This window comes from Strix aluco, chromosome 9 (assembly GCF_031877795.1).
Source record: "Strix aluco isolate bStrAlu1 chromosome 9, bStrAlu1.hap1, whole genome shotgun sequence".
Lineage (NCBI taxonomy): Eukaryota > Metazoa > Chordata > Aves > Strigiformes > Strigidae > Strix > Strix aluco.
Genome location: NC_133939.1, coordinates 5,427,940 through 5,450,252, shown reverse-complemented (window position 1 = coordinate 5,450,252; position 22,313 = coordinate 5,427,940). Strand labels below are relative to the sequence as shown.

At 42.6% G+C, this 22,313-nt stretch overlaps 2 protein-coding genes across 5 annotated transcripts in view; one reads left to right on the top strand and one right to left on the bottom strand.

The window, feature by feature from the left end:
• The window catches only part of LIMS2 (LIM zinc finger domain containing 2), a 35,433-nt gene extending 29,841 nt beyond the window's left edge, over positions 1-5,592 (top strand). For all 4 annotated transcript variants that reach the window (XM_074833567.1, XM_074833565.1, XM_074833563.1 and 1 more), the window contains 4 exons: positions 66-158; positions 1,028-1,076; positions 1,263-1,338; positions 2,155-5,592. In XM_074833567.1, coding sequence (XP_074689668.1) covers positions 66-158; positions 1,028-1,076; positions 1,263-1,338; positions 2,155-2,302 — 366 coding nt within the window. In that variant the 3' untranslated portion in view covers positions 2,303-5,592. The remainder of the gene's footprint in view (positions 1-65; positions 159-1,027; positions 1,077-1,262; positions 1,339-2,154) is intronic.
• A 1,580-nt stretch (positions 5,593-7,172) lies between these two features.
• MYO7B (myosin VIIB) overlaps positions 7,173-22,313 on the bottom strand; it is a 50,808-nt gene continuing 35,667 nt past the window's right edge. Inside the window, exons 37-49 of the mRNA XM_074833258.1 lie at positions 21,574-21,701; positions 20,868-21,025; positions 20,239-20,392; positions 18,157-18,312; positions 15,303-15,408; positions 15,072-15,185; positions 14,111-14,198; positions 12,871-12,974; positions 12,222-12,407; positions 11,264-11,380; positions 10,466-10,549; positions 9,631-9,750; positions 7,173-8,906 (exon numbers count right to left, since the gene is read on the bottom strand). Of these exons, the coding sequence (XP_074689359.1) occupies positions 8,823-8,906; positions 9,631-9,750; positions 10,466-10,549; positions 11,264-11,380; positions 12,222-12,407; positions 12,871-12,974; positions 14,111-14,198; positions 15,072-15,185; positions 15,303-15,408; positions 18,157-18,312; positions 20,239-20,392; positions 20,868-21,025; positions 21,574-21,701 (1,599 nt within the window). The 3' untranslated portion in view covers positions 7,173-8,822. The remainder of the gene's footprint in view (positions 8,907-9,630; positions 9,751-10,465; positions 10,550-11,263; positions 11,381-12,221; positions 12,408-12,870; positions 12,975-14,110; positions 14,199-15,071; positions 15,186-15,302; positions 15,409-18,156; positions 18,313-20,238; positions 20,393-20,867; positions 21,026-21,573; positions 21,702-22,313) is intronic.

Genomic DNA, 22,313 nt, shown 5'->3' with positions numbered 1-22,313 from the left:
ATGTTTTTCCCTGGTGATGGAAAAGTCGCTTTGCTTGCCACTGAATGTCTTGTATTCTTTTACAGCATTTTGTTTGTGCCAAATGTGAGAAGCCATTCTTGGGGCACCGACACTATGAGAAAAAAGGACTGGCTTATTGTGAAACTCACTACAACCAGGTACATTCTGCTGTCTATACTGTAGGTACTTGCTTTGACTGGCAAACGCTTTTTTGCATTTTATATATGCAAAGCTATGCAGATTTTGCATAATCTGAATTTGTAGAGGCAATGCAATATTAAGAAATTAGTGAGATTTAACAGAAAAATGAGTTTTTCTTGGTAGATGTGAAAAGTGATGCTGAGAACAGAATTAGAAATGTCTTGGGGATACTGATTTTTCTTTGTGCCATTGACAGAAGAAAACACTGACCATGGGTTGTGATTAAAATCCCTCTGATTCTACTTCAAAACCATTTTTGTGGACTTCTTTGATAATTACTTGCTTCCATGGGCCTAAGACAAATATTGTGCTGTCTGAAGCATAGGTAAAGTATCTTTCAAAAGCCAATCAAAACCTATTTTTTCTGTATGACTCAACAGCTATGAGTTTGGTATTTTCTTCTGTCAGATAAATGAGTCTCTCTCATAAGTGTTACCGTTTTGAAAGTAGCTCTAGGTTTTATTTTGATGTTTATAGGTTAGCATCAGGAGATGTTTGTCTACAGTAAGTGTCATACTCTACCGATCCTCTTTTCTCCAAATTGCCACATGTACAGGACTTTAAGATCACATAACAGTGGTAGAGTGTGAGGCATCAACAAAAAAGGTTTTGTAGTATTTAGTGGTATGAGATCCAAAGGGACATAGACTATTTGGCAAGTGTATGAGAAGTTATTCAGAAGATTTAAATTGGTATATTTGGGGGCTACTGCAGTGTCTGGGAATTCTTTGATTGTTAGGATTTAATGTTCACACCAGCTGTGTAATTTGGGGAGCACGAGTAGTCAGTAACATGAGTTCCTGTTCTTATTTCTTTTGCTGTGCAGCTCTTTGGAGATGTCTGCTACAACTGCAGCCACGTGATAGAGGGAGATGGTAAGATTTGTTCTCTCCTTGTTTTGGGTTGCTGTCCTTGTTCTATTTGTTAGTGCAGCTGTTGCAGCCTCACAGTTGCAAGGCACCAGTGTTTCTTTTCACATCTGGCCTCATTTGAATTTGGATACAAATCCGAATTCAAATAATCCGGCAGTTTCCTCTTATTTTGTGCTTTTGCTTTTGCAGTGGTATCAGCTCTTAACAAGGCCTGGTGTGTGAATTGCTTCTCCTGCTCCACCTGCAACATCAAGCTTACACTGAAGTAAGTCAGTGTTTATATTTTGGACCATACGAGACATTTGCCCCTAAGGCAGGGTGTCAGCTCGGGGGAGCCGTGAGCTGGTGCCTCTCTGAGGGGCAATATACCTTTTCTCTTTGGGATCAGGTGCTTATAATTCCACTGATTTCAGAACTAAAAGGGAGCTGGGACTTAGCATCCTCTCTAATTTATTTTCCTTCATTAGTCTATTCTGTAAGAAGGTTGGGTAAGAGGAGAACTGATTCAGCAGTACAGAGGGAAGGCTCTAAACTTCAGGTAACTGCCTGAACTGTTCTGAAATACCTGCAGCCTCCATATCTCCTTAGTCTGGATGCTCCCCTCAATGGCAGTATTTGCAGTCGTGTAGATTATTTTGAAAGAAAATATTATGCTAGTTACCTCAAATATGTAGAAGGGGAACAGAAGACAGAGCAATCCTACATTTTTCCTTACTCGGGTTCAAACCCTCATCCTACTATGCTGGGGTGGCCCTACTGGCCTTGCATATGAAGAAGCTCTAATTCATCACAAAGAGAACCTTTGAAGTGACACTTCCAATCTATGATAACATTATTATTATTCAAATATATAGCAAAATCTTTCTCCTTATTGAACTAGCAATACTAAAGACCCTAGTTCCCTGATAAGAACCCAGTCTCTTACATGGACACTTGCATGACAAGACAAGGAAGTGAGTTGCTTTATACGTGCGACAGAACACAAGCAGCAGCATTTACATTGGTGCATGGAGACTTGATTTAGTGAAGCATATAGTTTGCAAATACCATTTTAATAGCCCGCTGTTCTTTGTGTTAAAAGGAATAAGTTTGTGGAGTTTGACATGAAGCCTGTATGCAAGAAGTGCTATGAGAAATTCCCTCTGGAGCTGAAGAAACGCCTGAAGAAGTTGTCAGAGCTGGCATCCAAGAAAGCACATCCCAAAGCTCTGGATTTAAACTCTGCTTAAACAAGTCTGTCAGTCTACTGACTGCACTCTTAACAGTCATAAACTGCTCACAGCAGCTGTTCATTACAGAGGCAGTTACTATGAACAGGTGAAACCAAAGATCAGTAGTACCTTCCCCTGCTTCTGGTAATGTAGCCTGCATCTTGACTATCCCTTTTCTCAAGCAGTTGTCTATTAACACTGGCAGAAAGAGGAATATGATTTCTGCTTGAGCAGTTTACAGGCTGGTTATTAATTTGCTAATAACAGCTTATTCTGCCTTTGTGGAACTGTACACAGTCTTTCCTTCCTTAATTGAACTGTAGTTCTCTCCATTCCTCTAACAGTGGTTTAGTGTAGGGGTGGAAGAAATGTGTGATTTGCTCTTTTTCAGTTAAAGTATAAAAATTTCTCTTCTTACCCTGGGTGAAGACATTTAATTTTTTTTTTAATATGTAGGCAAATATTCTGAAAGCTGTCAGTCTTTGCTACATGCAAAATGTTCTGGTTTTTCTCCAGCTTCCTACTGAGCATATACGGATGCTGTACAGTCCTGGTTTGCAGGTTTACTGGGAAAGCCCAAGGACCAATAGTTATGCCATCTGCACTGCCCACTTGTCTGGCTTAGATCCAAAGTTAAGACAGGTGAAGGAGTTTGCTTTGCTGCTTCCCTCTTCAGTACTAAGGAGATTTCGATTGTCAAGGCCATGTCAGCCTCTTCAGAATAGCTGGGCTCTCCTTAAGGAGGAGGTGGCTGTGGGAAACAAAAGATTTTGTTAGAAACTGACACTACAGTTTTCTCAGTTTGTTCTCTACTATTACATGGGTACTGGAGCTTCTAGTTGTCAACACAAAGCATGTCCTATCCACTGGCATAGCTGACACTTCTTGAGGCAATGTGGCTGGAGCCTGGGTATTCCTTTACATGATGAAATCAAAATGATAATATGGTACCAATTTAAGCACTTCAGTTTCCCTGCCCTTCTCATTTTACTTGAAAGATGAGTATATGCTTGTTGAAAGCTTCAGAAAGCCAAATTACATGAAGAGGTTTCTAATATTTACAGTTTCTAGTAAATGTGGTTTTACGCAGAAAAAACCCAGGAAGCATTTTTCTTAAATTTTCACCCAAAGAAGAGTTTCCCATCACCTTTCTTCTTAAGACCTGAGTGTACTTAAAGAGAGGACCTCAGGCATGAATCTGTACATCTTAAGCATATAGTTCTGCTCTGTAATTTTGCCTGTCACTGGTGAAGTTTCACTGGTTGTACTGTCTCTGCTAGTACAATGCAAGGTGCTGAGAAATTTACTGGTTTTTAAACATTCTTGATATTTCTTCAGGGGTGGGCCATCAGCAGTGCTGTTCCTGAGTCCACCTGTGTGTTGTATAATCACAGTGAGCTTCTGAGACCTCTGGAGGTGTCCCCTGTGATTTCTTGGCTGAACTAAGCTGAGCAGCCTGAAAATCCCTTTCCATGTATAGTTGGAGACTATGCCTGCCCTTCCGTGAGGTAGACAGGATGAAAGGCACTGGAGGACTGCTGTCCCTTGCATGATTTAAATCTTCCAAAAAGTGGCTGGTTTAGTAGGTCAAATGAACACAGGAGGTGGGCCTAGGCACCACCCTGCAGCCCCAGGTGAATTAGCTAGCAAGAAGTTAAAGCTTCCTCATTTCTTGTATGTGTGAGCAGCAACTGGATTGGGGCAATAATCTACCTTAAAATTCTCGTCACTGCCATCGCACTCTGCTCAGAATAGATCTAAACAAAATAGCTAAAGCCTTGATAGCCGTTAAGCTGTGGCTACTACCCATGAAACTGGACCAGTGATATCACAGCAGTGGTGGGAAACCCTGGTTAACTGTGTGCAGGTAAGAATTCCACATGCGAGACCATGTCTTAGATACTTACTGGCTTTGCTAATTCAATTTCCTTCAGCTGCTTTGCTTTTTGTTGCTGTGAGTAACCATAAACTTTCACCTGGGGTACACTGCATCCACCATAACACTGATGAGGGTGTAGGCCTAATTTTAACAGTAGAGCTCTTCCATCCTCTTCTGACCAATATGCACTGCAGATTACAGTAATAGTAGCTGCTTTTGTCACTGCTTTAATAGAAAATGCGGCTAGTCACTGTTCTCTCACTAGCCTTTAAATGGTCTTTTAGTTAAAGGCACAAAGAGCAACATGTCTTTTGGTGCAGTAGTATGTGGCCACTGCAAAGACCGGTCTTGTAAGCCTGTTCTTTGGCATTTTTTTCACAGCATAAAACACAAGAGCTACTGATCTAGGCGCAGTTCAGTATGTTATGCAGATTCTTCTCAGCATAAAGCATTCATGTCTGTTCCTATAAACTTAGTCACAGGCCAGGTCTAATGCTAAATCTGAGCAGCTGTGTGTATCTTCAGCCTTCTGGGAAGATGGTGGAGGAACACACAGCCACAGAGCTACTGGTAAATATGGAAAGACTATGTAACTAGCAGGCAATAGGTAATATTCTTTCCTTGGCCACTCTCAAGTTCAGCAATGGAAAATGCATGTATGTAGAGGTAAATGGAATTACTTTTGTACTGCAAGTTGAGATCTAGTGTGTCCTCTCACTCTGTCTCATGTTAGAAATTCAGTAGACCTGGTAAGCTTCAGTACTCAGAGGACAGTTGGTATCACTCTCTTTGATAAGGTGTTCAATTCTCTAGGATTTGGATTATGTCCCTATCTTCAGACCATTTCCCAAAATTAGTGGGGAGGAAAAAACATCATAATCCCATATCTCTATATTAGCAGAGGGTGATGTTCTCTTAATATCTCTTAAATTATTAATTTTTCACAATTATTTTTCTTATACTTCTGATGCCCATAACCTGCAATGTGCAGAGTTATAGTAGTGAATATTACTGACATACCTTTTGTGGGACAGGGGAATTGAAGGAGTAGGAGAAATAACTAGATAGTTTAAATAAATGCATCTTCCTCTACTTTGAGTCCACTTTTTAAAAACTAAGTAGAATATAATGCAGATTTACAAATTCTCCTGAGTGTGTTGATAGACTGACAGGTTGGGTTTGGTTTGTTTTTTAAGATAAAGTCAATGTCCAAGCCAGAAATAAGCTGCATGCTTTTTTCCATTGCTGTAAATAGACATGCTGGCCAAATTCATCCTAGGTATCACACCACTGGAGAGTATAGATTCATATCAAGGTTGAACTTGGCTCAGAAGTCTACACTTACTAAAAGCTGTTGTCTCATTATATACATTTATAGTTTACATTTATATTTATACATACTGAATTAAAATCACTAATATTCACTGAGTACACTTGAAAATGGTTTTGCTTTTAGAAACCACAGTTATGTGAAGCTTATTTGTATTCAAAGTGTATGTTAATCACTTGCAGTCTTTCTTTATGGCAACCTAATATGCTCTCTGGGGTTTGCATCCTGGTCTTTATTCTTACAGCAGTTTCTGCAATGTAGGCAAATATTGTTCAACCTTCTGTACAGAGAGTTTCTAGATGTCTCATGTTTTGTATTAGATGATCTGACTGACACTCTTTTTAAAAGTAGTTGGATGGTGAAGGAGTAGATTGCAGGCAAACATGTAATAAGTGTGGTTGTGCTAGTCTGTAAAGCACTATTAAGTGCTGAGGATGGTATAGACTGTTTATCAAACACATACAACGAATGCATATGTCTGTTTTCCGGGTTAAGTGGAAGTGGCCCATCCACCTGTGGCCAGATCAGGATTTGATCGCCAGAATAGGCAATTGGAATTTTACCAAGACTATGACACATCTTGTTATTGGCTGAAGAAATTCCCACTGTACTGTCATAGCCGGCAGGTAACAACCGTTGACTGTTAGGCTGGCACTTCAGTCCTAGTCAAGGTCTGGTGTGACTTGTGTCCCCCCCCCCTCAACACCTACTGGGTTGCAACCAGCAGCAGAGCAAGGGCGGGAGCCAGCAGAGGTCAATCCACTCTTGCCCTGGACTGTGGTAGAAGACGCACACCACGTCAGTCTGGTTGGGAGGGTTGTCACAGTCCGACAGTCCCCCCTCCAGAAATGTCAGGCTTTGCCCAACTTAGCCTGTGGGTGAAGGCCTTGGGCGGTCGATAGGGAATTGATGCCACTACTCTGGGTCACCTGGAGTACTGTCAAGTGGTCGGTGATGTCACTTGATAGGGAGGAAGCAGCCGTGATTCAGTCACACCGGGGCAGAGGCCAGTTTGGTTACCCCAAAGGGCATCCAGCGGGACCACGTGGAGGTATGACCTCTGCAACTGAGCCCAGCTAGTAACAATGATCCCGTCTTAAGAGAGTCGTAGTTACTCCCGCTAAAAGAATTAGCAGCTACTTGCTTTGGTTCAGGCCATGATGAGCAGCGTGGATTCTGCACCATGTGGAGCTCTCATTTTGTCATACATTACTGTGCTGTCTAACCAAAACATGTGGTTGTGGATTGAAATGTTGTAATACTGTACCTTTTTATGTTCCTGTAATAAAGTTAACTGTAACACATTTTAAATCTTCACACAAAAAAAACAAATGTAAAAAAGTGGTATATTGTACAGTAAAAAGAAATTGCATTTGCAATGCCAAGCCAGAGAGCATTATGCACTTTGCAGAACTCAGGGGATTGCTGAAATCTGATGCACTGTCGTGGTGAATGCACGTTTTGGATCTGTGCTGCTTCTGTGGTGATGTGTGGGTTGATGAGGATGTGCAGGAAGGGGTATCATCCTTTTAGAGGCTGTGCTGTACAAATTGTGTCATGTATATAATGAGTAGATGGGATGCTATGATCATTTACAGGCTGTAGTGCATGTTTGGTAGGTTTAGGCTACATGGATCTAGAGTGAATATTGAAATTTCTTGTTAAAAAAGACATTGTGGTTGATTTTCTGCAGTGTTTATTTAAAAACCAGAAACAGTAGTACAGTTTGGCTGCAAAATTCTTTTGTACAGGTGAAGTATGGACTGCTTCTGACTTATAGCCAGTTAGATCAGACATAGGATGTCAAAACAGCTCAGTCATTAGTCTCAAATGTTTCCATTGCCAGCAATGGACGTTATAGCAGGAATATCTGATTGCATGCAAAATGATCAACTATTCTGACAAGTGTGGCACTCATTTAGATGCACAAAGAGAGTGGGGCTCTTCCCCGCCACCCATGTGCAAAACTCCCATTAGCGTTTGAATTTCACACACACACATCTGAGGGAACAAGAGAACCATTGTGCATATGTTGGCAGATTGGAGAGATCTGGCAGAGCTGCTTTTCCAGCACTGCCAGATCATGTCTCAAGGAACTCGGTGTAAATGCTTTAAGACAAGTCCATGTTTCACTGTGAGCAAGGGAGGGCTCATTGTTGAGGAAGGAGTACTTGTTCTCTGATGGGGTAAACATCTAGGCTTACCACCACAGTGCATGTATGCTTTACAGGCTCTGAGCACACACTGGTTCCTATAGGACCAAAGTTGTGTGTTTACAGAGGTCTGAGAGATGAACAAGTGCTGAATCAAATGTTACCACTCAAAGTGCCTGCTAAACAGGAAATAGAAAAGATCAGGAGAAATTAAAGCTATTATTCTTGTCTCATGAACGAATGTCTGCATAACTCCAAGCTGAGAACATTTTCATAGAGCAGAAAACTCTCTTTTCAACAGCTGTCTGCTAGACTGAGTTCTTCAATTCTGATTTGCACTGAATAGCACATCTATAACTTGAAATAAGAGCAACTCAGTAGAAGTAATGGACCCAAAATCCAGACTAATTTCAGAGTTTGTTTATGCTTACTAGAAACTGCATAGTAGAAAGCAGTTAGTTTCCAAGTGCATTATAAAATGTGGAAGAAAGAAAACTTAATTTAAGCAAGGCAATGGTAAACCAGTGGACAGCTTGCTAATTTAGCAGCACACAGGAATGACAGTTATATTCTGACAGTAACTGGCTGTCATAGTCTGCTGTAACTTGCAGCACATAACCTAGTGATAAAAGGATGAAAACCAGCACCTTACCTTTCAGGGTGTCCAGTTATCCTACTACTAAAGGCTATTTCTCCACTCTTAGAATTTTCAACAGGAGGAAAAAAATAACTACCTTTGTTTGCAAAGACTCAAGGAGTTTATGTATTTGGTAAGAGCATATACAATAAGGGGACATTTTCTTTCCAAAAGCAAGACACCTGTTATTGTGCGTCTCTCTTTAAGAATGAAGGAGATCTAGAGTATCAGCACAGGCTCCCATATTAGGGTTCCTCCACCCCCTGCACCCATATTATATTAAAATCCAGCTAAACTTTCTCTAGATCCAAAATTTGAATTGAATTCTTATACTACATCTAAGACAGACAAGTGTTACAAATATTTGAAAGCGCATGCTCACTTGAGCTTCTCTTGCAATGTGTCAGCAACACAGTTCATTCAGTGTGTGATCAGAAGACTGATCATCAAGGTTAATATTTTTTATATGGCATTTCTTCTGGGAGATGAAATTACAGGTAGTTTGGCACAGATAAAGGTCATGGGTTCTATTTTCGCTCTCAGGCTGGGAGTTTCTTTTGCTTGTTTACAGCATTCATTAGCAGGCGTACATAGGATGTTAACAGGTCATCCATTTTGTAACCCTGTCAGAAAAGAAAAAAAGTCTTAAGTCTCTCAAAGAGTTCCAGATGCAAAAAGAACTCATTTCCTTCCTGTTTTATCTTCTTCTTAGGTTCTTTCCTGCATGGACATCTCCTCTTCCAACAGCTATCACTGTTTTGATAATTATTTATCTATTCTTCCCTTCATAGATTTACAAAACTACGGAGCATAGCTCTACTGTCTCCTTGTCATTCTATAGATTGACATCTTGTACTTAGGAATCCAAGCTTTTCTGTGAGAGAAGCTAGGACTTAAATGTTTTTATGTTGTCTTTACAAATTTACCTTTAAATATCACTACAGTGATGCTTTCTGAGTCTATGGGCAATCTGAAACCAATTCTTAAAAGGTGGTACCACTCACTGAAAAGTGTGAAATCTTACAAGGATGGCGTTATTGCATGGAAGGATCAAACCATGCAAAACAAAAAGCCTCTTACATAGTTTTATGGGTAAGTGCAGTCTTTTCTTAATGTCTCAGATAGATAGAATTTTGATGTATAGGAAGAGGCTTATATCTTTGTGTCAGATGGCATTATATAGCACTGAGCCAGTTCTAAACTGCAATTTTATTGACATAGCAGTGAATACTTTTTGTATCTGCACTGGTTTTAACATCTGTTTTGGCACCATTGTTTTGTAGGAATTCCGCATGTAAAGGAAAAATTGGGAATTTCTTGTGTATAAGTTGACAAAACTCTTCTTACCAGAGATGTCTCACATAAGATCCGGCTTCCTCGTACCAGGTTCCCTATTGTCATGTGAAAGTATGTACTCCCACTGCTCCAATTGGAGATTTTATTGAAGGGGTAGACTGTTAAAATATCCTGTAAAGGGAAACAAACTGAACTATAGAACATCTCTCAAATGAAAATGGGCTATTACATAAGAAAGCCTGTAGAGCCAGAGCATTCTTCTTTCCCGCTTCATTTATAAACACAGTGGATCAAGGTAAGTCTTGCATCTAGACTAGTGGTATATTGTATTTTCACCCAGCAGGTGAGTCTTAATCACTGTAATGAGACTTCCTTTCATTATATATTGATCTTTGCTGTAGCACACCACCATTATTTTTACAGTAATCTAAAACTCACTGGATATTTGTTTTCTTAATTAAAAGCAAATAGTGATATTGGTAAATGCTTTTGCCTGGGAACTTGGTAAGGCCAGACTGTTTGGGTTAGAGAGCTGGTAAACACTGTCATTTGACCTGATCTTTTAGTCAGCTTGGGTTTCCTGCAAAGCATTTTTCTGAAGCAGGTTCCCTAGGTCACTGTCCATCCACTGGCCTGATCTTATCACTTTGTCCAGGTCCATCACGATTACCATTTCTTTTTTCAGAGATGCTCTACACTGTTTCCTTTCCAGTGTGGAAACTGCAAAGAAGTGATTTGAGGCAGTAACATCTTCTTCGGTTTCACACACAAAATGAATAGAGGGACTCTATTCTCCCCTACCATTCAGGGAGAAGGTCCTGTTGCTGTCCCTAAATTAGTACAGTCAATTAAATCCTTCCTTAGACTCTTGAGAAGCAACTGTTACCTTTGTCTTCTGATGTATCAGTGAGACTCCCTGCTTGTTGATTGCAATCAGCACAATCTCTGGGAAATTTGGCTCTGAGGTTTGCTGTAAGTGAGTAACAGAGTAAGAGAAGGAGAAAATGAAGAAATTATCTGTATCTGAAGCATAGTGACCTGTAACGGTGTCCAGTGCTGCTTGTTCTCTTTACCAAATAAACACTGAAGCATAAAGTTTGTCAATATTATGTAACTATTGCTAAGGATGACTTTTTTGGCCATACATAGATGACTTGAGCAGCTGCTACATAAAAGCAGAATCAGGTCCCTTATTTCCTAGGCTATCTGGTAATAGGCATAACGGTTGTTTGCAAACCAGTTAAGAGCCTAGCAGGGAGAAATTAAAGGTAGCAAGTGAGAAATGATTCCTGGAGGTGTCCACCGCAGAATGAGAAGATTAATGCAGTTCTGTTCTGAGGGAACAGTCCCTGAAGATACAAGATTTGGCAGCATTTTGTTGTGGAGAACGATGACAGGGCAATTAAGTATTTACGTAACTAAAAGCCCCCTACTCCAACTGCTACATAGTTGTAATATTAGGTGTTACAGCTGGAAAAACAACATAGCCAGTAAATAACAGGCATATCTAGAATGGATAAAGAACCCCTCTCCCTGCTTTCAAGGAACTGAGTTTTCCTCAGTGGATGATGGGAATTCAGCTTTACAATGTATTCTCACTTAGACAGGTATGGAATTTTAGTCAGTCCCTATCCCCCAGTGCTGATTTACTACCAAAGCCGTTCGTACAGGCCTTTAAACCTACCTTCACCTCAAAGAAGGCTGACCCAAACGTTGGCCACCGGTGTATCATTTTCAAGAAGGCAATCTTGGCCTCATCCACAGTTTTTCCTTCATGTTTACTATATGCTGCAATAATGCTCTGTTCAGAAAATATGATACAAAGCCTATTCAGTTGGAGACAGGCGGGTTTGCAGTGTCCAGCGTTAGCACTAAAGACAACATCAGATCATCACCAAGATCAGTCTTTTGCCCACAGCTACAGAAGACTCTGAAAATGAAAATAGCCTGCTGTGCCATGGGGCAAGGTGGAGCCAGAACCTCCCCAGTGTTCCTTACTAATGAGTTGGGTGAAGGAAGTCCAGGAGCCCAAGGGAATGGATTTCAGGGCAGAAGGGCAATAGAGGATGAAAAAAAATTCAGAAAGCTGGTGTTCAACACCCACAGACATGTATCACATTTACTGCTGAAACACGTAGGGTGAATTTTCCCTCTGCATTTGAAATAGTGTCCTGTGTCTTCCTCAGTGGACTAAGTGATAGGTACCTGCTCAAACTTCCTTGCCTTTTGGTGGATAAAAGAGCCTTTTTGCTGTGAGTAGCATCCACATGGTGCAAGGTGACTGATTTGCTGGCCAAACTATGAAATATTTAGGACACATCTTTTTCTCCAACAGATACTCAAATCCCTAGTCCCATCACTGACTCTCCTATCTCTGACTCTTCTTCTGGGCACTGAAAATAGATTAGTATCTCCAAGAAAGATGCACATCTCAAATCAGTCATTCAGGCCTGCAGATATCTTTCAGAGCTTTGGTAGAGAGGCTGCAAAATCTGGATTGTAAGAGGCAAAACAGCAACATCCAATAGTATCCCTCCATAGTGCTTTCAAAGACTGTCAGATCAAAAATGTAGTGTGACTCAATATCTTCTCTCATAAAGCTCAGTGGAAATAGTATGATTAATGAAAGCTGATGTTCTTACCTTCTTCCACTCATCTAGTGAGATAGCTCGGAGCAGATTGTCTGGCACCAGCTCCTTCAGGATTTTGGGGATAGTTGCCAGCTGTGTGCGGTCATTGTTGAAGCGCACTTTATAAATCAGCCCTGCCAGCTGGACAGCCTCATCCTTGGAACACTTGTGGTAGCCTCGGAGGTACTTTGGCAACTCCTGGAAGAGACCAGCTCTGAATCCAGACAGAATGGGCTGAAGCAAACACTGACTTACACATTCTAGATCAGTGAGGTCAGGATGTGAGTCTTGCCAAACACAGTCCAAGGACATCCCAAGAACTTTTGACTCCTTCTGGAGGTTCTCTGGATGATCTTTAAAGGTCCTTTCCAACCCAAACCATTCTATGGTTCTTCATACAATTATGGAGCAAGACGTGCACCTCCAGGGAACAATGAGATAAGGGAGCTCTGCACCTAACATAAACAATATAGCTAAGGCGTGAGCACTGTGAGAAATAAATCTGCTCCCAAGGCTGAGCGGTGCCCTCCAGAAGCATTCCTCTGGAGGCTCTATAATGCAGGCCTGGGGGAGGGAGATGGTGATACTCCAGCAGGCCTACTTTATCAGGAGTATTGCTTGGATCACATTGCCTGCCTTTATGCTTTAGGGAGCTGGTTACCTGGTGGTAATGAAAAATGGAATCGGCCTTCAGGTCCTTCCCCGGAGTTACATTCAGCCACAGCTTTCTCATGAAGTACACATCATAAGCCACAGACGTAGCCCCTAAGGAAACAACGTCTTGTCAGTATTCTCTGTATCACTGTAGAGTTCTGCAGTTTTTAAATGGCTTGTGAGTTTCTTCAGAAATGTAACTCTGGTTTTAATAGTAACAAACAAAATTACTAACAGAAAAGTACAAAAGGCCATTTTAGATGACCAAGAAAGTGATTAGTTGTCAATTCTTGGACAGTGATCATGCAGTGATCTAAGGTGCAGGCTCTTCAGAGATGCAGGAAGGAGCTGAGGATGCCTGCAATATGAGTGTTTGTTATTTCTTGGTGCTCATGACAGCTGCCTGCCGACATGCAGCACACCTGAATTCTGTTACACTGATGCAGGTACATTCCCTGATGGCTGTGTTTACAAAATGAATTGTAAATTAGTGTACCCACATCTTTATGCAGTGATTTTCAGAGTTCCTAGCAGTTGCATCAGCTGTGGGGAGAAGAGGGAAGTTAGAAAGTCTTAGATATGTAGAGAGTGCTTCAGGAAGTTAAACCTCAACTGTCCTGGAATAAGCAAAGGTCAGGATAAATCAATACAAAATTTGAGTGGAGTTTGAGTTTGATGTAGATTCCAAAATGTATGAAATACGTGGGGGTGAAGTGCAAATAATCGCTGTCATTAATGTTATATTTGTTTATTCTTGCAAGTGTTCACCTGGCAATACAACTTGTGTTTTGGTATCACCAGGTAATAATCTAGACAACAGTTGTCTAACAATGCAAGGAATGGGAGTGACACTGTAAAGAACCTATTTACATGTGTTGGCTGATACCTGATATGGCAACGCATGAGCCTTGGACTGTAAAGAGGATCAACCTATCTAACTTGTGTGCATCCAGCTGTGTGTTTTGGATGCAACAGGTCAAAAAGTCTTTGGTACCAATTTAAAATTTCTGAAGAGATTCCCCCGCAAAGATGTTCTGGTGTTTCTGATAGCCAGTGCTTGGGTGCATCAGGTCACTGGATCTTACTGTTGGTGCAGGCAGTGACCGTGATATACAAACAAAAATGATATAATAAGGCTCTGCCACACACTTCCCAAGATGGAGTAAATCCTACTGGATAAATTTGCTGCTTCCGCAGTTCAACACAGCATCTCATGCAGCTTCTCCTCAGGCTGGTATTCTCCTTACCATCTTTCCCTGGTTTGTTCCTTCTGTTCCAGTCTGTCACCTGCCTTAGTGAGTCAAAGAAGTAGTCTGCTTCATTCTGACTGATCACCTGGAGGAAGCCAAGCATTGTAGGGGAGAAAGGAGGGATTAGCAGATCATATACAATCCTGCCTGTGCCAACATACCCAAGTATCAGGCTGAATTTTCTTTCCCTGTCTACAGTGAGAGACCACAATTACATCAGGAAAGAAGCAAGGGGAAAGAAGTAGAGAAACAGGAGAAGGAAAACTCAAATTTACATTTTGTATGGGGATTTTTACTGCATTTTTCTTTCCAACCTGTTTATTGAAGTCAAGCTGAAGATGCCTACCTTATTCTTAGCCATCTCATCATTGTGAAATAATTGGCATATAGCGGGTTCCTCTTTTCAGGAACACAGCACATCAGAAACTGCCTGTGCTTGGACTCAGTGCTGCTTTTGCCTTATCACAGTTCCAGAGAGAAGGGACCTCTCAGTGAGGCAGCCAACCCAAGCTTCAGCTCAGGCAAGGCAAGCTAATGAGAAACTAGAGAGCAATCAGCTGGTGCTGCTCAGCCACTGCTCCCCCTAATACTAGTGGGCACTGTACAGGTGTAGCATCTCCTCAGCAAAGCCTAAGTGGAAAAGGGCTGAATCCAGCAGTATGCAGCACACAATTTGCTACCCTCCCAGCAGCTGCAAGAAAGCCTGCGTCTTCTCTGCTTTTAGTACCACCTGTGTACCAGTTGACCAAAAGAAACTCTGCATCTCCACCCTTCAAGAGCCGCAAAGTAATTGTCAGGTGCTAAAAGTTTGAGTCTAGGCTGTATCCCCTCAGTAAGACAGAAGCAGTAACGACCTGCTCTATTGCTTGGCTTTATATATGGTTGTTTAGGTGGTCTGGTAAATAAGTAAGAGAGGAGGGGGGACTCTGGCTACCCTGCCATAGTCAAGAAGAGTTACCTTGTCTGCAATCTTCACAAAGAGGCTGAAACCTTCCCAGGAACTCAGCTGCAATTTGGAAGCAATTTTCTGACACAGAGTCCGGATTTTGGTGTTTGTTCCCACATCAAATGTCTATGAGAGAACAAGATTCTTGTTACACAGAGAAGAGGAAGAAATGAGAACGCTGAATGTCTTGAAATGTGCTCCTGCACAAACACCTTATGGCTGGGAAAACAAGTAAGTTCTTACCTGTTCTGTTTCATTGGGGAAGCAAATCTTGTGTGAGATCTTAGTGTTGTTCTGTAAGATGGCCTCAACCTCTACGGGATGAGGTGCCCACTTCCTGGAGCCACTCCTGGAAAATACCACCACCATCGCAAGAGAGATCAGTGCTGGATGTTCAATCTTTGAGGGGTTGAACAGCATTCCATCCGAACAACAGACTCCATCCAAAACGCTAGTACTGTGCGATGGGGTGGGCTCCAATGGTCATTCACCCCAGTGCAAATTCAGTGTATTAACAACCAGAAACTGAGAGTCTTATTGGCATGTGTATTAAAAGTCTGCTCTACTCTGCAAGGAGGTTGCATGAATAAGGCACCTTCCTAGCCAGTACCATTACCCCTTCTATGTATACAGCAACATTTTTCCTTACTGTTACTGAAGCATGCAGAAAGTAGCCACAAGGAGAAATAAATTTTATTTAATTGTTGCATCAGCAAAAATATATGTATTCCAATACAAAATGAGTTACAGCTCAGGAGGAAAGTACCAGAAAAGTTTGGAGGGCCACTAAAAGCATTACATTTTATGTAAGAGCTGGCATGTAATCACTGACTCAAGAGGTGCTTAAGCTGTACAGTCCCAGTTCTTTGAAATTATACCTCAGAGCAGAGCTGGCTTTTAAAGCAAAGGACCTGGCCCTGAAGTTTGAGTCATGCAAAAACCTTGATACAGTTAAAGTGAGGACAAATCTAGCACATTGCCTTCTGGGGCTGGTATTTTCCTGCCCTCGGTGGCACAGAGCAGGCTGTTTGGAGATTGTGTACACCGTAGCTTATGGGCCAAACTCCTTTCTCACACTGGGCCACTCTCTCAGGAAGAGAGCTTAGTTTGGCATACAGCTTTAGTTGTGTGGATTTGAAAACTAATTTTTTTTCCAATAAATAAAGCAGCAGTTCCATTTGAAGAATGAAAACCTGACTGAAACCAAGTTGAACAGCATGTGCTTGGTACTGTGCAGGCACTCTAAGTAAGGAGTGTGGACCTGCCCTACCCAGTCATCTGTTCCTGGACTTGCAGCAGAGGGAGGCCCTAGGAGACAAGGAAGTGCAGCAGCTTGGCTGGAGGCACAGGGCCATGTCTCCTTGCAGCGTCAGCGAGCAATTCATTGCCAAGGCAAGATCTGCTTAACACCATCAGGGTGCTTGCTGGTTGCCTGGCCAGCAGTCTGGGGATGAAGCTGTAAAGCTGTTCATGGAGGAAAAGGTGTACCCAAGGGCTCAGTTGGCTTCCACTCCACATATTGTAGGTCAGTCCTTTGAGCTGCCTGCTCTCCCCTTTCCAAAGACAGCAGGTTACTTACAGGGACAAGTTGGACTAGATGATCGTGGTAGGTCCTTTCCAAATGAACTATTCTATTCTATTCTATTCTATTCTAAGCAGGTGTGGGTTTAATCTTAGGAAAAGAAATACTCTTAGAAAACAACATTTGTCTTTGTTCCTCCTCCCATCCCCCCCAGCTCCAGATCTGGGGCAGTTTAGCAGATAAAATTCTCCTCTCAGCCCATTCTGCTTTCCCCTCCCTGTTTCCCCACTCTAAAGAAGCTCTGTACAGCTCAATGGGGCTTAGAGCATGAATAGCACATAATACAGGGAGGCAGGAAATTTTCAGTCTTCTCCATAGAAAAAACAATGAATAGCATTCCTCGCCATGAATTTTTCTGGCACTTCAAAGGCGAGTTCAATGTGCAGTGACATTTCCCCAGCAGTGCCAAAATCCATCCACTGCAAGGAGGACAGCCACTGTGTTAGCAGCATTCCCCTTGAGCCTGACCCACAGGACTCACAGACCAAATGCAGGGCCCAGCCTAAGAGAAGGGGGAGGATGGAGAAGCTGGAGGGAAAAATCGTTGGGCAGTTTCTTTACTGAAGAGGTCTGTGGCAGGCAGGTGGTAACTCACAGCAGCATCAAAAGGGAGGAGGCTGGGGTTAACCTTGATGCCAAAGCACTCTGTTCTCAAGAGTGTCAAGCTGGGTGATTCCAGTGCCGGAGGAATCTAGGGAAACCTTCCCTCTACAGTTCAGTTCAACCTTCCTGAAATCCTCGTAGCCCCTCCACTCTCTCTGTGATGTTCACTACATCAACAAGTCATTCAGAAGCCCAGGAAGCACTGTGGTTTGGAGGCCTTGTTGCTCCAGCCCTCCCCAGGACTGGGGTAATGCCTAGTGGACTGAGGAGTAGCCTTGCTGTGAGCAGCCATGGAAGTATCAGGATTTTGCTCATTTGGGTTTCTTCAAAGAATAGGAATGGATTGTGTTGATCTCTCTTCCCAGCATGGATCTGCTTTGCTTCACCATCAGAAAACCAACAGGGCCACAGTAGCGCTCTGCAGATGACAGTGACTTCAGTGGTGCCACCCCACTGTAAGTAAAACCTAGTATTTTTAGCTGCACATGTGCAGCTCTGTGCTACTGAGATTCATCAAATTCAAGACTAATCCTCAGGCACATGTAAGGGGGACAAGGACATGCTGCCTCACTAAAGGAAAGCAAGGTCAGGACCTCATCAGTGACAACACAGGATTTCATTTCAAGCTGCGTACCCTTTAGGATGTTTGAAATACCCAGCTCTGGGAGTCAAGGGATTATGTGTGATACTGAACTTTTAAAAATGTCGCTAGCTCTGTGAAAGAAAAAAGTGAAACTGTGACATAGACCTCTCTTAGCAGTTCAAAGTTTGTAAGAATAATGATCACTTTAAAAGAAAGTAGGTAAAGAGAGGAAGGAAAGCAAGAGTCTCAATGTTTTAGCCCATGTGCTTTTTGGCACCCGATTCATGATTTTTGAACACTTTGAGCTGGCTATATGCTGGATCATTTACCTCATCACCGTCTGAATCCTCCGACTGCACTCCAGGGCCAGTCTTTCTTTCTGACGTGTCTCCATGAACTTCTGGGCATGTTTCAGCAGTGACTTGCTGGGTGGGAACAGGCCAGTGCAGAGCCAAAGGAGCTGCCAGCCCTTGGTCACGCTGTACCTGTGAACACAAAGCAAATGCTTCTGCTATAGCTACATATAATTCTTTGTTTGACCACACACCAACTACAGGGAAGAGAAACACCCTCCCATTATGGGATGTTGTGACATTCAGCAGAGAGCTGCAAATCAACAGAACCTTCACCCAGGATCTGGCAGCCGTTTTCTGTGCAACTACCACAGCCCGTATGCAAAAACAATGCAAAATCCTGGCTGATAAATATTCATGATGGTTGCAAATCTCATGAATAAACATAAGCTCCAGTTTAACGGTCATCTTGGCAGCAGTGATTCTGGTGCCATCCTCTTGAAAAGCCACTGCCAATTTGCTGTTCAAGCTCACATGTATTTGGATTGTGCTTTTTCAACTGTTTGTATTCACCTGCCCTCCGTGCTACCTGGCTTTGCTGAGGGCACAAGTGCTTTGCACACGATTGACTTTCCCTTACACATGCTCCTGCTCTGAAAAATGACCATGTAGAAGGCATTGTGTAACGAGGTAGTTACAGTTCTTAAACACTCCAGATCAAGCTTCTACAATTTTCAGGCAGAAAGCCAGTTCTTCCAGCCTCTGGACCCATGAAATCTGTCAGTCAAAGCTCTTCTGGCATCTCACCCTCACCAGTCCGAAAGGCTCTGCAGCCAGGAGGTGGTCAGCCCTTCTACCTTCAAAGCCAGGAGCAGAACACGCTTCAGCTGCGTCCCAGGGATTGCTCTGAAATGCTAAATGGTGTGAAGTGGTTTTGGTTGGGAAAGTGAGCAGGTCTGCCCCTGAATGGGCATCAGGCTCTGCTGAATAAAGAGGTCCTGGTTTCTTTATTCTCATTTACTTTCCAAATTTTGCAGATGAAGACACACTATTTTAATCCTGTTTATACTCTATAGATCAGTCGTGTTTGTGTGAGAGAGGGACATGGTCCACAGTGCAGTAGCCTGGGAAGGATGAAAGATCTGTTGCTCTGGATGTTCTAATGAAAGTATATGGAAATAGCCACCTTTCAAGCACTGTTTTTTCCACATCAGTGACCCCTCTCAAAACAGTGACTAAATTGGTAGAGTACCTCAGGCATGGCACTGGCACCATGGTTACAGACTATGCATTAAATAGCCTTTAAGATTTACTGCAGGCAAGGAAACTTACCATTTAATAGTTACACACATGGTAAAAGTTCCACTAAGTTCAATATTTGTGGAACAATAAGAAAGAAAATAAACAAGTAGAAGCTCCTTCTCTAACTTTTGCAGTGACACAATGAAACAGACAAACCATTTTGTTAATAATTAGTATGATTTTAAACTTCTTTTTGCAATTCAGTTCCCCTGGAAGTAGGTCAAATTATCATTTTACAAGTGGGGAGGAAAACACCAGCCTGTTTCAGAGACTTATGCATGGACAAGGGCCTGTGTAACCAATCTGTTCTAAAAGGCAGTTGTGTAACCTAATTAATATAACTACTTAAAAGTATTCACGGGTGGTAAAAGATCTAGTGTGCTTCTAGGAGGGAAATACTGTCACTGGGAAATTTAAAACAAACGGAGGGCTGGCAGAGCAGTCACTGAAAGCATGCAAGAACTCTATGCAGTGCCATGTTTTCTCCAGACTGCCTTGGAGTAAGAGGGCTTCAGTAACCCCTTGCCTGCCTCACACCGTGCTGCACAGAGACCAGCACTGAATGCTGATGGGAGCAAAGCAGCAGCTCAAGGGAGATGAGGAATGGTCCTGCTGTGTGGCCTCTCACTGCCAGTCAGCAGTCCTGAGTGCTCCGCAAAGGTGAGCCCCACAGCACTGCCTGGAAAAGGGAGGAAGGGAAGGTGTCACTCCAACACTCCCCTCTGCCCCTGCCCCATCACAAGCATAGCAGGAGTTCCTGATCACCACCTGCACTTAAGGCCTGGCTCTGCAGAGTGTTTGCACCCAGGTGAATACCTGTTTCTGTTCTCAGTCAGTTGCTTCATAATCTGACAGTAGATCTCATCCCGCAGGACCTCCTCCTGGATAGCTGCTACAAATATCTGGTCAGTGACTTCCACAGAGGAGTGTGTCTGTTTTGAGGGATAGTCTCCCATGAATTTCATGATGGGTGAATGTGCTGTTAAGGACAAAAGCAGGCCAATTTTAGAAGGTAAATGGGAAGTCTCACCTGGATCCTAACATGTTAGTGACTCTGTTGATGTCTATGTGGCAAATACTGGGAGGAGGGTCTGGAACGTATTCTCTGCCTATCCCCTACCCCTTTCCCTATGCAGCAGTCACTACTTGGCTGTGATTTGTACTCTATTAGCTGCTTGCTCTGGACATACGCAGTAAATCTCACTCACTCCTTAAAGTCACATTGCAGTTAAGTGAGCCATCAGGAGTTGTGGAGCACTGGGAGGGAAGAGGAACCTTTCTTCTGTAGACAAGGGAAACAGAGTTGCTACCACCGCCATTGATATAAATGTATCCCCTGTAATGTGAATCCAGTATTGCCTCAGTGCAGGTGAGTTTAGTGGAGGTAGCTAGCTCTTCCTTCCCCTGAGTGTTCTCGGGTCCCAAAGAGCAGAGTGAAAGGATATCAATGAAGGCCTGGCAGGCCAAATCCCGAAGATCAGGGTCTGTGCATGCTCTTTTCAGCAAGGGCTGTTTCAAGGGCTCCTTAGAATGTGCCCACAGTTGACTGCGCCCACGGGATTTCTGGAGAACGGTTTTGCTGATGGATTCCTTCTCAGGAGTCCTGAAGGAAGACAAGTGCAGGCAATACAAAATTACTGGATCAGTATTGCTATGAACACAGGAGGTCATTATCACAAAGACTTATCTCTAGGCGTGTTCTTTCCCAAGACAGTGATCTCATATCTCCTTTGATTATGCAGGTCAACAAGAACAGGAAAATGTAGTTTCTTGTAGATCCAGAAGGGAGAAGGCTTGCAAAAAGAAAAGAGGTTTTAGAAGACTAATTTTTCCCTTATTCTCCAAGGCCTGAGATGTTGTCCATCCTCACTAGCTGGTAAGTGCTGAAGAAGGGGTGAGAAGTAAGAATAGGGCCTGCTGGAAAGAAATAAGTCCAGCTGAGGTTCTCCTACCCTTCTCTTTGCATTTCTGCAGACAAAAGATACAAGTAGGCCATGTGCCAGAATCTCTGCACATCCAAAGTCACAATTACAGGAAACAAAGAGAAGAAACCCAATCAGAAATGGGAGATGCTGTTATATCCTAGACTTTAAGGATCACAGAAGATTAACAAGAACTTTCCTAGGGCACACACTACAGAGAGAGCTTCACCTGAAGTGTTCATAGGAGAACTCCTCCAGGGTGTAAGGCTTCACTTTGAGATCCTCTTCATCAGGTTCATCCATGTAGGAGTTCTGTGAAGCTGTCCTCCTCTGGTCTGGAGACATCATTAACAAACTCTGGAATGACACAGCCATGTAGAGATGTCACATGGGCATAGGTCTCTGCACAGATTGTCAGGTGTTACTCAGCATATATGCGCAGATGCTGTATACTATATTTGAGTACTCTGTGCTGCAGGAGACCTTCTGTCCCCTAAGCAGTATCTTCAGAGACTCAGGAAAGACTTGGGAATAGTTGACTCAAGGAAGTAATTTCCATAGACCCAACAGTAGTGGCCATCAAAATCTATGTGATTATCCAAAGCACAACACTTACTAAAAATGCATCTGCTTATCACTATTGTGTTTTTCCCCCACTTTTTCAGCTTTTTACTTGTTAGCACAGTATCCGATATACTGAATCTCCAAAACTGAAGACAAAATTGTTAGCAAACAGAGTGATCAATGAGAAACCTTGACTCCCTCAAAGATCATACTCTTTTAAAGTAACCTGCTGTACGTAGAACTCCCTTTGAGACATAATGGATGATCACCAGTCAAGCCCAGTGTGAATGCAGGAAAATTCGACTGCACACCCATTTCCATTAATTGCTATCAATTCCATGCACTGAAGTCCCTAACAGTGAATGGACTGGTTTTTTGAAAGTCATTGCTTTGTGTAACTACAGC